This window comes from Pteropus medius, unplaced genomic scaffold (genome assembly GCF_902729225.1).
Source record: "Pteropus medius unplaced genomic scaffold, Ma_sr-lr_union100, whole genome shotgun sequence".
NCBI lineage: Eukaryota > Metazoa > Chordata > Mammalia > Chiroptera > Pteropodidae > Pteropus > Pteropus medius.
This window is the reverse complement of record NW_024347867.1, coordinates 2,932,072-2,948,303: the sequence shown is the minus strand read 5'-3', so window position 1 is coordinate 2,948,303 and position 16,232 is coordinate 2,932,072. Positions and strand designations below refer to the sequence as shown.

Genomic DNA, 16,232 nt, shown 5'->3' with positions numbered 1-16,232 from the left:
AAAAAAAAGAGGAAGGGTAATAAATTTGAGACACAACTCCTGTAAGTCACATTACTTCAAGAAAATGTCTCATCTAGCTGCCTAGAAGTAAAAAGATAAAATAAACATAAACTTCATTTCCTTATTGGTGAATGTTTCTGAAGAAGCATTACTCCATTACAACTTCTTAACAGTCGGACGTCTTTAGGGGGCTTCTGGTTAGTGTACTCCCCTGGCTGTACCAGAAACACCCCAAGATGTTTTCTTTTTCAATTTTCAGGTATCCTTTGATAACCAAGTGAGGAGACACTCCAGTCTAGGTCTCATTCCTAGGGAAGACAGACAACTTTTTATAGCTATTTGGGACACTATAACTTTCAAGAGGTCATTTTAAGGATAAATAAATGGAGTATCTCCAAAATTAGAAAGTGTTTGTGCCTAAAGTTTAGGTAATTACAGCCAAGGGAGGAAGTAGGAACAGCTGGTGTAGGGTTGCCAAGTCAAATCCACTCAGAGGGGGAGAAGCAGAACGAGCAACCAGATTTCAGTTTACTGAGAGAAAAGGATCTGGGAGTTCTTGGCCAGGGAAAGGAGAACACAGCCCATGGCCGCTGACCTTCTGAGCCTTCCCTTCTGGTCTCTCTCTCTGTACCAGTGGATTTTGGCAAGTTTTCCACTAACATGGGAAAAACAGAGATATTTCTTGTACTCTCCAGCTTCACCCTCTTTCCTAATTTAATACTTCAGTGCCAGACAAGAAAACATCCGGTAGGCAACTGTGAACACCTTGGGCCTCACTGAGAGGGCAGGTCTTGCCTCCGCCCTTTCGCTAAAATACAAGCGCTGCAGGTTCAGGGAGAACAAATCATACAGGGCCACAGAGCTGGCCCACCTTTAAAGTTAGGAGACTAATCACTTAAGTACTTACAGAAGAGCTCAGGTTTAAAAACACATCTCAATCATCTAATGAAAACCTAAAAAATCATATTTTTATAGGACATATGAAATTTATGGACAGATGTAGAGGGAAATGTACCTGATGACAAATTAAAGAATATGGGGCTTGCCCTGCTCTGACACTTATTAGTCACTCTCTCTCTGGATTTATCTCTCATCTATAAAAAAAAAAATCTTCTATCTGTCCAATCTATATAGTTAGTACCTTAATTATCTATCTCATTGGTTAGTTTTTAAAGACAAAATGAAGTAAGTTTATGAAAGTACTTTAAGAATTTTAAAGCCATATACAATATGAGTATTAATATTATCAAAGCAGACAACCCCAACTCCATCCTATATTTCCAAATCTAGACACAGTTTGTACCCGTGCATTCTTATGATCAGGTGTATGAACACATCCTTCTCTTGACGTGAACAACTATCAATTAAAACAACCTGTACCAAAAGTCAGGTTAAATTATACCAAAGCTGGAAAGTGATCCTAAAAGACATTCTAGACTCTCTTCTCCTCCCCTTTAAATTCTGTTTCATGTTTAAATAAATACATCTTGGTAGGAGAACTCTACTGTAAGTAGGTACATGTCTTTAAACTGGGCTGGGATGCTGACAAGTGATTTTATACATACAGCATTTGAAACAGTCCCTTCACACAAACTTCTTATAATGTGTTGCTATTATTATAATTAATGTCCTCTTCTTTGACATCAGCTGTTTCTTTCAGCAACATCTAATTGTACAATATTATCCAAGTACAGTTATTTTTTAAAAAACTGTATTGTTGAAAAGTTATAGGTACAATAAATTTCTGTATAGTAAATTATATTTTACACATAAATTTCAATAATAATTTCAAGGATGCATCCTAAAAGGACTGACATAGGATGATGGGTTAGACTGCTACAAAGATCAATTTACACAGAAAGAATTATTTATAAGAAGCAAAAGGGACTAGAATTGAGCAAATCTTGCACCATCTGGGTGGGAGTCAGGAGGCTTTCAGACTCAAATCTTCTGTGTGCAAAGGTATTCCTTCTTTCTATTTAAGGTATTCAAACTTATGGGCCTATGATGAAAGTCTCTACAAATGAAGAAAATACCTAGATCCAACCAAGTGATGTGATCACTATCCCTTCACAGTGTACCACAGAATTCCCTCTCCCTTTGACAAAATGGTAATAGGATGCTAGAAACAATGGGTTAGGAAAATGAGGAGGGTAATGATCTTCTTGAGAAAAAGAATTAAATATTTCGTTCTTACTATAAGATAGTACTTGTGATTTAAAATGGATACACATCTTATTGCAAGTACATGATTTGATTATATTCTAAATATTTCTTCATATGAAAACTCAGACACAGATTTTAAGTACTTTTATAGTTCCTATCAATTATTTTTCAGGAGTTTAACTCAAAAAAAATTTTTTCTCTACTATTTCTTCCTGAGAATTTGCTGCCAAAGAGAAACTGCTCTCTTTGACAAACAGCAATAGATGAAATTACATTACTTTTTAGATGTCCAAAGAATCAACTTAAATGAAGCTAGACACGTGACAAGAATAGCTTCATTCAGTCATTCTGCCTTATTTCACAGCAGTTTTCCTTCCTATTGGTAGATGGCAGGGATAACTGCTATACCTATAACTAACTGCAACAGAAATAAATACAATTACACACACACACACACACACGCACACACACGCACACACACACAGAGGGAGAGGGAGAGAGAGAGGGAGACTTTTCTAAGTAGCAGAGGATGAGAGGAATTTCTAGGGCTCAGAAGAAATAGAATGAAAAAAATACTTTCTATTCCAGAGTCCTTTGTCCTCTGCAACCAGACCCTATTTGGACTAGGGACACACTAAATGCAAAAGCTTAAGTTAATAGGAAGAGGGAGAGAAAAGAAAGGATGGATATTGCATGGAACGACTCAGGAGGCATAGGTGATGGGATTTTTCGAAATAAACACTTAGCAGGAAATGTTTGATATTCTTCTAAGTAAAATTGCAATAAAGTTGAGTGTTAAGGGGGATAAGCTTTGGAATCAGACAGACCTGGTCCCAAATTTTACTAGCTATATCACCTTGGACAAATGATTAGATTTGTCTGAGCTTCAGTTTGCAATTCTATTAAATGGTGATAGAGTATATACTTCACAGGAATGTTTTAAGAATTAAATACAAAAATGTATGTGGGTAAAGCACTTAGTACCTAGCACATAGTAAGTACTCAATAACAAGCAATTATGTACAAGATAAATTAGAGTATTTTAGATAGACAAGCCTTCTTAAAGCACTATTTTATTCAAATACCAATAACACTTCTATACAGAACCTGGCTGAAAGCAATTAAAAAATCAGTTTAGTTGTCCCATACACATTTCTGATAACATTAGCTTTCTCTTTCTCTCAAATGTAATTTTAATTCATTTCTTAAAAAAACTTCCCTAGGAAAGATACCAGTAGGGCAAGAAAACTGTAGAGTGAAAAATGTCCAACACAATACTGCTTGCTTAAAATAAACAATGCAAAGAAAATAATAAAATAAAGATAAATAATCTCACTCCTCATCAACTGCTAATACATGCAGCAAACCAAAATGTTTAACTCAGAATACACTATCACAAAACTTCACAATGCATTAATTAAAAAAGAAAATCTGGGGTAAAGTTAAGTTGGGGGTTCTTAAAAGAATTGCTCCAGGTAAAAAAACAGATTTGGACAGAGTAGAGGCAAACCTCATAGGACTATTTCAGAGTATTCTGGAAAGCCATAGTCTGTCGATGCCCAGCACAATGTCTGGCATGTAGTAAATGTATTTGCTAAATGAAACTTCAGATTTTTCAGAGAAAGTCATATCAGCTTTAGATACTCGGATTAAAGCAAAATACTTCTTCTTTTTTTTTTTTTTTGCATGGATTTGGGGTTAGAGGTCTTCATATAACAATTACTAAGCCATTATAAATATGGCTCTGGGTTTTAGGTCTACATGTCCCAAGGCTGGCTTTGATTTGGAAACTGGAAGATAGAGATGAGAAAATGCATATAAAGCTAGCTGGAAGTTTCATAAAGGAAATGAATAACATCAGGCTCAGCATGAATTTCACTGAACTGTTCAATGCTTTTCAAAGCATAAATCACTTGGCCTTGCAAAAGCCTTCTAGGCAATCTTTTGGATGGAGGAAATACACTCATATCATTAAGTTCATATAGTGGAGAGAATGAGAGAATAACAAAGGACACGCTGAATTCTGTAGACAAATATCAAGGGATTTTATTCCCCCTTTCCCATCTCAATTGAAATCACATCCCCATGAAAGAAGACAGCAATTTTCTAACAATACTCAGAGAAAGTCTACCTAGAGTACTTTTAGTAGGAAGCATAATATTTCTAGTTGGACACAGGTGTGCCCAACAAAACCCCCAATAGTGACAGGAATGAGGCCCTGACCATACCCCATGCAACCTCCTCTCCTTTCTCAAGTGCATGTACTGACTTCCTATTAACTCTGTCTCCTCAGGCATAACTCTAAATGAAGCTCAGAATTCAACACTAAGTTTTTTCCTACCTGTGTACCATCAGATTTCTACACTGAATTCTAAACCTCACAGCTTAACAATTAATTGTTGTATAATTATTAGACTGACAAAAACACCTTTTCACAAACATAAGCTACTTAAATTTATTTGAATGATAGAGAGGTATCCCTAAAACTCTGATGCCTAAAGTAAATATTTAGTAAACGAGTGAGGTACCTTCAGTGACTGTAGAGAGTCTGAGTTAGTGTCACAGTAGAGGATGATGTTGTTAGCCATGCTGAAACTTTCTCTTACTCCAAGGTGGTAAAACAAGGACGGCTGCCGGAAGGCATCACTCATCTCCACCACAGCAATATCTGCAAACAGAAAACAAAGTCCCCCAAAAGATGACACCTAAATAATGCTGAGAAAACACATTTTGGTTTCAATAACTTAATATTCAAAGAGAAAAATGAAGAAATAACAGGGATTTTCCCTCTGCATTTACCACTGAATTTTGAATTTGTAGTTCTACCCGGAAGTGGTTTTATAAAAAGCAGCCAAACTGCATTTTTTTAAACAAGAAAGGGATCATATAATTACTGGAAACTAAGGAGAGTATGCAATGGTAGGAAATGGGGCTAATCCTCTCTGCTAAATTTTAACATTAAAACAAGTTAACTAAAGTTATAGAAGCAGTTTCATGGGCAGTAGCAATAAGTAATAACCATAAAACAAGATTTAAAAAGCAAATAGGTAAGATTGTGAATTAAGCCAGAGCTATATTTTATAATTAATTAATTAATATCTAGCAAGTCTCTAGCAAGTATAATCAAGAAAAATGGAAAGCAAAGGTATAGGAAATTATGACTAAGGAGAATTTAACCACAGTTACGAATTCTCCCATAGCTGAGAGATGTCTGACACCAAGGTAGTATAAACCTGATAGCCAAAACTGACAATAATGTTACAAACATAAAGTTCAGGTTAGTCTCAAACTCATTTATATAGTGACAAAAATATAAAAGAAAAATGAACAAAATGCACCAAGCATTATAAGGACACTAGCATTGGTTTAAAATTTATTTTGGGAACGCAAGGATGGCTCCATGGAAAAAAAATCAGCATTTCCACAGATGCCCCAAACACTGATTAAAATTCAAAATCTACTTCTCATTAAAAATAACTACAAACTAAAAATGTAAGGGTACTTCTTGAACATTAAGAATAACAATACATTCATATACATGCCAACTTTGTGCTTACAGACACTCCCATGAAAATCAGAAAAAAGATAAGGCTGTCGACTAGTCCACTAGTTAACTTCCAAAAAAATCTTCATTACTGCAACTAGATTTCACAAAATAAGGAGATATAATTGTATAAAATGAAATACATGATCATCATTACTTGCAGATGCTATGGTTGTCAACCAAAAAATCCCAAGAGAATCAAATAAGTAACTATTATAAGTAATAATATAATTTGATAAGTGTCAAGATGAAAGCTTACTATGAAAACCAAGAGCTTCCTTTATAATCTTAATAAGCATTTGGAAAATATAACGATAAAACAGATCCTACTCACAATTAAAATGAAAATGTTAACAAACCTCATAACAAATTTAACAGATGATGCCAATTTGTTAAAAAATATGTGCAATATGCAACAGATAAAAAAGTTAACATCTTTATAAATCATCTCTTATTGGTCAGTTTAAAACAAAGAGGCAACCACAAAAACATTACAATAAAAAATTAGGCTATCACAAAAGTAATATTGCAAAAATAATAAACATTTGAAAAAATGTTCTATATCTCAGTACTGATAAATGCACATTAAGTCAACTGTAAAGTGCCAGTCTTTTTGATTAACAAGTAGCCAAAGGTATTTCTATTTCAAAATGCCCAATGAAAATGTAGAGAAATGATATTTACACGCCAAGAGGAAGTGTAAACTTTCTAAGAGATTTAAGTCCTTAAAATTATGTACACTTTTTGACCCAAAAACTCTATTCCTAAGCCTTTACTCTGAGAAAATTTCTATAAATGTGGCAGATCTACTTATAAGTAAGTCCACTGAAATATATTTTTACAATAAAAATGGAAAATGCCTAAACAGCCATCAATGGAAAAATGGTCAGATATAGATCAATAGAATGAGATAATGGCATATTATGTAACCATTAAAAACTATATTGTAGAAGAATATTTAGCAAGGAGGGTAAATTCAAGCTATATTAAGTCTGATATTAAATATAATATATACATTATAGTGAACAGCATATACATTAAATTATAATGAATACATTATTATATATACTGTATGTATATATGCACATGAATAAAAATGTCTGGAAAGTTATACAACAAATATAAACATAATAGCTGTGTAACAAGATTATGAATTATTTTTTCTTCTTTATGCCTTCTATATTTTTTACAATTTCTATTTTGAATACTGATTACTTTTATAATTTAGGAACCCATCGAAATATAAAAAGAACAAGAGCAAAGACCTGTGTGACTGAGTGGAAACCCAAAAGGCAGCATATAAAAATAATGTGACTCTTGAGAAGTTGTTTGGTAGAGTCAGCCTTATCTAATGAATGTGAAATTAGAATTCACATTCTGCGAAGGAGAAATAATCAGATGAAATGGAGGCTAAAGATAGAAGATTTAGTGAGGTTATGAAAAGGAAGATAAGTCAAACTTCAAAAGATTTTTTTCAAGGCTAAAAATGATTTAAGGGCCCTTTAATGCAAATAAAGAATTGGGGGGGGTCCTCAACATTTTTACATCAAAAATCAACACATGAAAAAAAAAAAATGAGTCACTGCATCCCACCCACAAGCCCCATCTGCCTCCTGCACCCACACTGCTTCCTCCTCCCACTGATGCCAGCCACTCACAGTCAGCCACAGAGCTTTAAAATCAAGAAACAGCGTAAAATGGGGCTGAAAGAAACCAAATGTGGCTGATGAAAAATAAACTAGAGACATGCAAAGAAAAAAAACTAGCTAAGTTAAAGTAGTGACAAGAGGTGGGGGGGATGGTTATTTGCAGAAAAATGACTTGTGGGATTTGATGTTAAAAACACTACAGAAGGCTTTCAGATTAAGAGGGACACTAGACATATAAAACAAATGGTACAAGCAAAATAATATATAGTCATTAGATCTAATCATTAAGCAGATCCAATTTTTTAATGCTATTTAGATCTGAACATCTAAGCAGAATAGATCCATTTTTTTTAATGCTATATAGAAAGAACATTAAAATGCTTACAGGATAACTCAAAAGGATTGACTTTTTTTCTACTTCAGATTATTGATTTGTTCTAATATATTTGTATTCTTTTCTAAACTTATTTTTCAACTTCCATAGAATAAAATTCGCTCTTCCATCTGAAATGTTCAACGCTTGTGTCCATTTTAAAAAATTGTTTGTTTTCTTATTGTTAAGGTTTGAGTGTTCTTTGTATTTTCTGAGTATTTTTTCCTTTCACGGATATGTGAACTGCGAATACTTTCTCCTAGTTTGTGACTTGTCTTTTCATTCTGTTAACAGTGTCTTTAAAAGAGCAGAAGTTTCTAACTTTAAGTCCAATTTATCAACTTTTATCAATTGTGCTTTAGGTACGGTATCTAAAAATATCTTTGCCTAACCCGAGGTCACCAAAGTTTTCTCTTATGTTTTCTTCTGAAACATAAGAGAAACATAGCTTTACATTTTACATTAAGGTCTATGATTCACTTTGAGTTAATTTTTATAAACAGTGTATGGTATGTGTCAAGGTTTCTATTTGTTATAAAGACTTCTTTCTTCTTTGAATTGCCTCTGCTTTTCTGTCACACATTAACTGACTACATTTGTATGAGTTTATTTTTTGGATTTTCTATTCTGTTCCACTGATCTATGTGTCAACTGTTTTGACTATTATAGCTTTATGGTAGGTACTGAAATCAAGCACTGTGAGTCCTTCAACTCTATTCTTCTGTTTCCAAATCATTTTAGCAATTTCCATTGTTCTATTTACTTTCCTGTATAAATTTTAGAATTAGTTGGTAACTGAGAGCTATCACTTGATAGCTACCAAAAAAAAATCCTCCCAGGGTATTGACGAGACTTGTGTTGAATACCTAGACAATTTGGGGGAGAACTGATATCTTAAAAATATTGTCTTTCAATCCATAAATGGAGCATATCTCTCCATTTACTCAGCAATTTACTCCATTTCTTTCACCAATACTTTAAAATATTTTAATGTGCAGTTCCTGCACATATTTTGTTGAAATTGTGCCTGGTTTTTTTTTTTTTTTTTTTTTTGCTGTTGTATATATTCTTCTTTTTAAAATTTCAAATCCCTATTATTTACTGCTAGTATATAAAAATAGTTGATTTTTGTATATTGACCTTATAACCTGAGACTTTATTAAACTCACTTCTTAGTTCCAGGGTTTTTTTTGTTTTGTTTTTTTTTTTTGTTTGTTTGTTTGTTTGTTTTTGTACATGCTTTGGGATTTTCTACAAAGACAACTATGTCATGTGCAATTCTTCCTTTCTAATCTGGATGTCTTTTATGCTTTGTTGTTGTTTGTTTTATTTTGCCTTATTATTGGCTAGGACTTCCAATAACACAGCATTTGTTTAAACAGTAATTTTTTATTATCAAACTAAAGGAAATATTTTATTATGGCTACCTTCTGACTCTGATGGATATCTTCTCAAAAGTAGTAAAATAAAAAGGAAAAAATTATCTTTCTTGTGAAATGATCCTACGACATGCTAAAAATGCAAAAGATGATATAATTATAACATTAAACAAATACCTGATAAAAATTCTTGAAACCACTTAAATGAGGTACAGTTTCTCCACTTTATTTCACAAACACATATTCAGATATTACTTTGTGTCAGGCAACATATGCTTTTCAAATATTAACTGCCTTAATCTTTAGAATACCCCTTTCTGGTAGGTAATATTATTTCAGGGCCCTGAGGCGGAGAAGGTATGAGTAATCTGCCCAAATCAAATAGAAAAGGATAGCACCAGGATTTGCACTCGAGCAATCTAATTGGAGAATCCATGCTCTTAATTCTTAACTGAGCCACACCTTACACTTATAGAATATAGAGGTTCCAAAGATCAGAACACAAATATAAATTGGAGGACCAAAGGATATACTCTCATAATGTATTTCATGAGTAAATGTACTTAATAATTGTCTAGTTGACTTTCTGTGGTAATAGTATGAGGATGAGTATGTGGTAACAGTATGCCACATTTAAAAATTTAAGACTAAGTCAATCATTTAAAAGTACAGATAAAGACACAAAAATCTCTTACATTTTTACCTAAGATTTACTTTCTTTCCTGCTCCAACTGAGTTAATGTTAAATGGAGTAAAAATTAGGTTTCCCGGGGGTTTATTAAAGCATAATAAATTTTAAGGCAATAATATAAAACTTATGTTTAATTACATTTTAGGTCATCAAATGACAGTGGTTCGTGATCTGTGTTTCTTTTTTCTCATTTAATTTTTCCTTCATAATACTATATTTGTTAGTTAAATATCTCACATGAGCTGCTGCTTGTGAAAAGTGTAGTTGAAGGAAGACATTAATATTTAGTTACTTTTTATCTATTCGATTATTTTCCTTAGGCATCGGATCACTGATGACAAAGAGAGCCCAATAGTGATTTGGCTTAGTCTAAAAGGTGCTCCAAAATTCACAGAAATTTCTCGTTATCACACAGAACTACCCTACCCACTCATGATAGATTAATCCTCAAGAAGACCCAATTTAATTAAACAAACATCCTGTACACCTATTATATAAAAGGGTTCCTGTTACCTGCTATCTGTTATTAAAGTTAAAAGAAAAAAAATTAACAAGTCAGTTTTCCAAAGTCTGGCAGGTAAACAATGTCGGGAAATTGCAAAACTCCTATTGTACAGCTAGAATTGTTGAAATTTTCAGGAAGGATAGAAGAAAAATCTACCATCATTGTTGTCTTGAATTGGTCATAGTTTGGCAATTCCTGCTGTAAATTACACCCATTTAGATTCGCCAGCATCACTTAACTTTCTTGTGCATCATTTGGTTAACCCTACCATGTATAATGACAAATTATTTGCGTCAACAGTATATTTTGGTTCATAATTTCCTCATGACTAAATTCCAATAAATGTATGCATAATGATGCAAACATGAATAATTTTTATATGGCTAAAACAAATGTATACATAATGTCCTTGCCCCAGCCCTAATTTGCTTGTTTGATTTGTTTATTACACTGCGGTGGGTTTTTTTTTTTTTTTAACCCTGAAAAGTGAAGCCTGGAAGGTAGGTGATCAGAGAGATATTTTTAACCTCCAGAGGTTGGACTTCAAAAAGGAAGCCATTGCACTTACAAAAGCGGGGCTGGAGAGAGGTGGAAGTGGGGAGAGAAGCCTAGAAGAGAGAAAGAGATAAAAGAGAAAGAAAGGAGGGAGAAGGGGGAGGAGAGAAACAGGGAGAGAAGGAAGGAGCAGAACCAAACAATACTGGTGTTATAAGAACTAAAGTCCCCTTATGCAGGCAATAGCTTCAAGAGTTCAGGCCATGATGCTGCAGCTTTAGAGAATATCAGGGGGAAAGAGCAACATCCATAGGAGGGACCCATCCCAGAACAGTAGGACCTAGAACCACAGCTCTCTCCCAGGAAACACAGCTTCAGAAAAGTAGACCACAGAGGTGAAAAACTGAAAGGAAACCCTTCTCCCCACGTCCAGTGGATGACTATGCAAACAACAGAAAAACTGTTTCATGACTACCAGTGTTTGACTCCTTATCAAGTTTCTGGATGGATGACCTTGGACAATACCTTAAATTCTCTGAGCTATGGTTTCCTCAACTATATATTAAGGAAAATAACACATGTAATTGCCACACAAAGCTGTTATAAAGATTACATGTGTGCTGGGTACAGTAAACTCTCAGTACGTGATTATTACATGGAGCCATGATAAGAAATGTTCATAGGAAGCCTTTTGAGCAAATTATCATAAAAATGTTATTGAAGACAATGCTAATATGTAACTCAATACCACCTGATGAAGTTCATATGAATAATTACTCAGAGAAATGGTGTTGAAATCAAATTTGAAAGCATAGAAAGCCAACATAGAGAAGTTTGACTTGATTCTATAATCAGCAGTAATCCATCCATGTCCAAGAGGTTTGAAAAAAGATGTGGCAGGATCAAAGTTTTGGGAAGATATACTTAGATTTTGTGGATGGATGACAGACGAAAGAGAATGGAAGCTGAGATTGGTTAGGAGTCATTCAAGGGAGACTGTGCCCCTACACTAATATAGAGACAACATGGTGGAAAAATCAGGAGACTTTAGGAATTTGGTAAATGCAAGATAGTTAAAGAAAGAATTAAAGATGGTTCTGTTTCAAACGTGAATGATTAAGATTGATGACATTCCATCACCACAATAAACAACACAAGGGGAAGAACTGTTTTTGTTTTGTTTTGTTTTGTTTTTTGGTAGAAACCTGAGTTTAGATTGGGAAAAACTAAACAGTGTGTGTATGTGTATCTAACTAAAATATGACATTTTGAATCTCAGAAGAGAGATCAGAATCAGATTTAAGAGTCACAATGATGGATCTCAGCAGAGAGATCAGAATAGATTTAAGAGTCACAGTGATGGGTCAGTTGAAGCAGTAGGTATCAATGAGATTGCTAACTCAGAGAGTATAGAAAAAAATGAGAAGGTATCTATCACTCAGGAAATCCCTTCCTCATTAAATATACAATAGAAATACAGATATATGTTCACCAAAAGACATGTAATGTATGTTCATAATATCAATATTTGTAAACAATCAACAATAGAAAAAATAAGCTGTGCTATATACAGACAACATACTATATAGCAATGGGAATAAAAAATCAACAACCACACACAAATGGATGAATCTCAGAAACAGATTAAGGGAAAGAATCCAGACACAAAAGAGTAGGTACTTTATGAGTCGTGCTATATTACGGTTCAAAACATGAAGTTAAAAGTCAAAACAGTGGATACTTTGGTGGGAGACAATCAGTGGCTGACAGAGGACTCAAGCGGTTCTTCTGGAGAGCTAGTAAGGTTCTACTTCTTGATTTGGTGCTGGGTGCTGGTTCACTTTGTGAAAACTTAACTCATTTCCAGTCAATAATTTTGCCAAGAATGTTAAGAGAGAACTGTATTTAGTTTCCTATGGCCATTATGACAAATTACTATGAACTTGGTCCCTTTAAACAACAGAAATGTATTCTTTCACTCTTCTAGAGGCTGGAAGTCCAAAATCAAGGTGTCAGCAGGTCCAAGGCCATGCTACCTCCAGAGGATCTCGGCGAAAATCTGTTCCTTGCCTCTTCCAGAGTCTAGTAGTTTGGAACATTCTTTGGCTTGTGGTGTGTGCATCTGTGGTGTCAAACTGCCCTCTGCCTCTCTCTTATAAAGATACTTGTGATAGCATTTAGGGCCCATCTAGATAATCTAGGATCATCTCATCTCAAGACCCTTAATTTAGTCAGATCTACAAAGACCTTTTTTCCAAATAAGTTAGCATTCAGTTTCCAGGGTTTTGACATCAATTTTGGAGCACAAATGCGAGGGTCATTTTCAGTCTACCACAAGGATTATAAAGAAGCCGCATGATAAGGAAGGTGAGTACAGTAGAACTAAAGGTGCTAAATAAAAGGTAAGGAAATGGAGGTAATACACATAGATGATTCTCCAGAAGACTGGCAGAGAAAGGAAGAGGATTAACATTTACTAAGGTCCACAGTAGGCATTTTAACATTCAATAAGGAAACCAAGAGCTCAGACAATAAATACTTAATGGGATAGAAAGAGCTAAAGGTTTTTAGTTTTATAATGGTGTTCTTGAATATTAATTAAAAGATTATGATTTTAAAGGGGGTAGCTAATTAATGGAGATGATCTGTATAGTCTCATATGAGACAGATGGGCTGGGATCTAAGGTGGAGAGAAAAATCAACCTTGGAAAAAAGGAGGATACTTTAAGGGCAGAAAGGAAGTAATAAAAAGCAAAGACCAAGAAATAATGAAGAGGAAGGAAGAATACGGAGATCCTTCAATTTAAGTGGTGACTCACTGAATAGTGCTGGAGTGTTGGTGGCTAACAAAGAGGAAAGCCCAGCCAGGGGACTACAGGGACAAGCTTGCATCTTCTGGACATCAATGGAAACATCCCTGAAGGCAGTACTACCTCTGCTCTCAAAAGTCTTGACCCCAATACATTTCTTTTTTTACTTAACAGAATTTATGTTAATGTTTCTGTCTCTTAAGATAGTAAGGATGCTATTACTTTAACAGAAGCAAGATATAAACCCAAGCTTTATAAAAACAAAAACTACTATTTTTTCCTTACTTCTATTTGCCTAAAATGAAAGTAAGGAGCATATGATAAAAAGCAGGAAGATAGGGAATAAATTTCAATTTTGGCCATAAACAAAATCCCTAACTAGACATTAAAATCTCAATCTTAACAGTGAACATTCTTGGTCACAAGGAAGACTGGGCTAATGAAGAATCTTTCCTTCGTATTAGAGGAGAATTTCAAGCACACAGCATTTTGATGGTAGTTTTGTCTCATTAGGGGAGCCTTGTAAATTAACCAGATTCAGTCTTCAAGTGAATCCTTTATATCAGTGTACAAGCAAAGTAGATAAATCACAGTTTATATCTTTGGTGCATAGTATGTACTTTATAAAGTGATATTTCCCTGGCCATAGGCATAACCATCCCCTACATAATTCTGCTTATTAAAGAAATACAAATAGGTCCTATATCAAAAAGTGTTAATCTCTTTCTGAGTTAATATAGGGTCTGGTTTATACCTTAAGAATTTATTTTTTAATGTTATGACAGTAACAAGAGACCTGGTTAATGATCTATAAAGAATATGTAATGTTGAGTCAAAATGAACTCTAAGGTTTGTTATGTGCCAAAACCATGCTGCATATTATAAGAAGAAATAAGACAGAAGGCTGCTTTGGTGGTAAAAATTTCTGTACCACCATTGAAACTATTTTTCTTCTTGAAATTACAGTATTTCCCAAAGGTATGCTGCATTTAAGAGTCTATAATCATAAATTTAGATCTCTATAAACTCACTTTATATGATACATTTCAGTTCTTAAGTAACCAATCTGTTTTCATTAGATACTGAAAGAGTTACTCAAGAGAATTTTGAACAGATTTTTTAGATTACTGTAGTTTTTATTGTGGTTATGGTGCATGCCATTCTTCATTTTCTCATATTTAATTTTAATTAAACCCTCAAAGCTGTCTGTGTTTATGTTTCAGTGAAGTTCCCAAGTACAGAGAATAGCTCTTTGGAACTATAAGAATCTTAAACAAGAGTCCTCTCTGCCAACCGGAATCAAATAATCTGCCTCATTTAATTGGCACTTGTGTTAAATTACATAAGGTAACAGAGTTGATTTGTGATAATTTTTGAAGAAAATCTGACTGTCCTCATAGATGTATATCCTGAGTGACATTCTTCCTTGCTTTACACCCTTACAACTTATTCACACAGAGACAGCAGAAAGTGGCCAGGGAACACTGGAACATTGCCTGATGCCATTCTCTAGCAACGGTGGTTGTGGCAATCTCTGTCATGTCTGAGGCTGTTCTGATTAAAAAGAGATTTTCTCACTCTGTCTAGGAAAACAACTGTATTGTACGTGTGTTGTGTTTATATAAATAGTAATAGCTGTTAAAGCAGTGTAACACAGGGATACAATCAACAAAATTCAGATTATCGAAAATTCTACAGGAAAAATGACCTGATTTCCTCAAGAAAAACATTAGAGAGGGTGGGGGACAGAGATGGAGGGAGAAATCAGAAATTAAAAGACTTAAGGGACATTATTAATTGCAACATTATAGACCTTATTTGGATTCTACTAAAACCTTTGAAAAATCATAACATTCATGAGAAAATCTGACAACTGACAAGATGTTTGAATAATAAATTATTTTAAATGTGATGAGAGACTGTGGTAGGAGCCCTTGTCTTTTAGAGATTAAAAATGCAACATGGTAATTTAATAATATTAAAACAAGAAAAAAGTGAACCGCTAGTGTATGTATTCTGTATCAAAGAGTGTTATTCCTCATGCAATAGAAATGTGATTGCAAGCCATAAACAGCATGCTGTTCCTGCTATAGAAAGAATACAGGTTGTAAAATGAACAGTAGCTTGCACACTACTGTTTGGCAGAAATAATTACAATTACTCACCCTGGTGAGTAGGCCAGTTTGAAAGGTGTTTCCCCCACCCCACCCCACCCCCCTTCTTGCATTTATAGCCATCGTCTCTTGTACTCATAAACCCAGTTAGATCTCAGAAGTGTGAATAAGTGCCCGGAAGCTCCAAAGTGCTCCAGGATTCTTAAAGTATCAAAAAGTAGAAACCTCTCTGAATCAGGATTCATCGACATCTCTAAAAGATGCATGCTTTTCTTTTCTTTGTACTCTGTCAAAGTTACTTTCAACATCTAACAAACAATCAGCATCTAGTCAAGTGTGCACTATTTCTGTTCAAATTTATACATCTTCTAAGAGTATCTGTAATTCTGTTAACATACAGATGTGTAAATAAGATTCTGCCAGTAACGATTTCACTTCACAGCTTATGTGTTGACATTCCATTTGAGTGTAACAATTCATTTAGGGGGATTTTAAAACTTCTCTCT

General features: G+C 34.2%; 1 protein-coding gene across 1 annotated transcript in view; it reads right to left on the bottom strand.

Moving 5' to 3' along the window:
• The window catches only part of MAP3K5 (mitogen-activated protein kinase kinase kinase 5), a 169,623-nt gene that overhangs the window by 107,513 nt on the left and 45,878 nt on the right, over nucleotides 1–16,232 (bottom strand). The window contains exon 2 of the mRNA XM_039878994.1: nucleotides 4,695–4,834. Coding sequence (XP_039734928.1) covers nucleotides 4,695–4,834 — 140 coding nt within the window. The remainder of the gene's footprint in view (nucleotides 1–4,694; nucleotides 4,835–16,232) is intronic.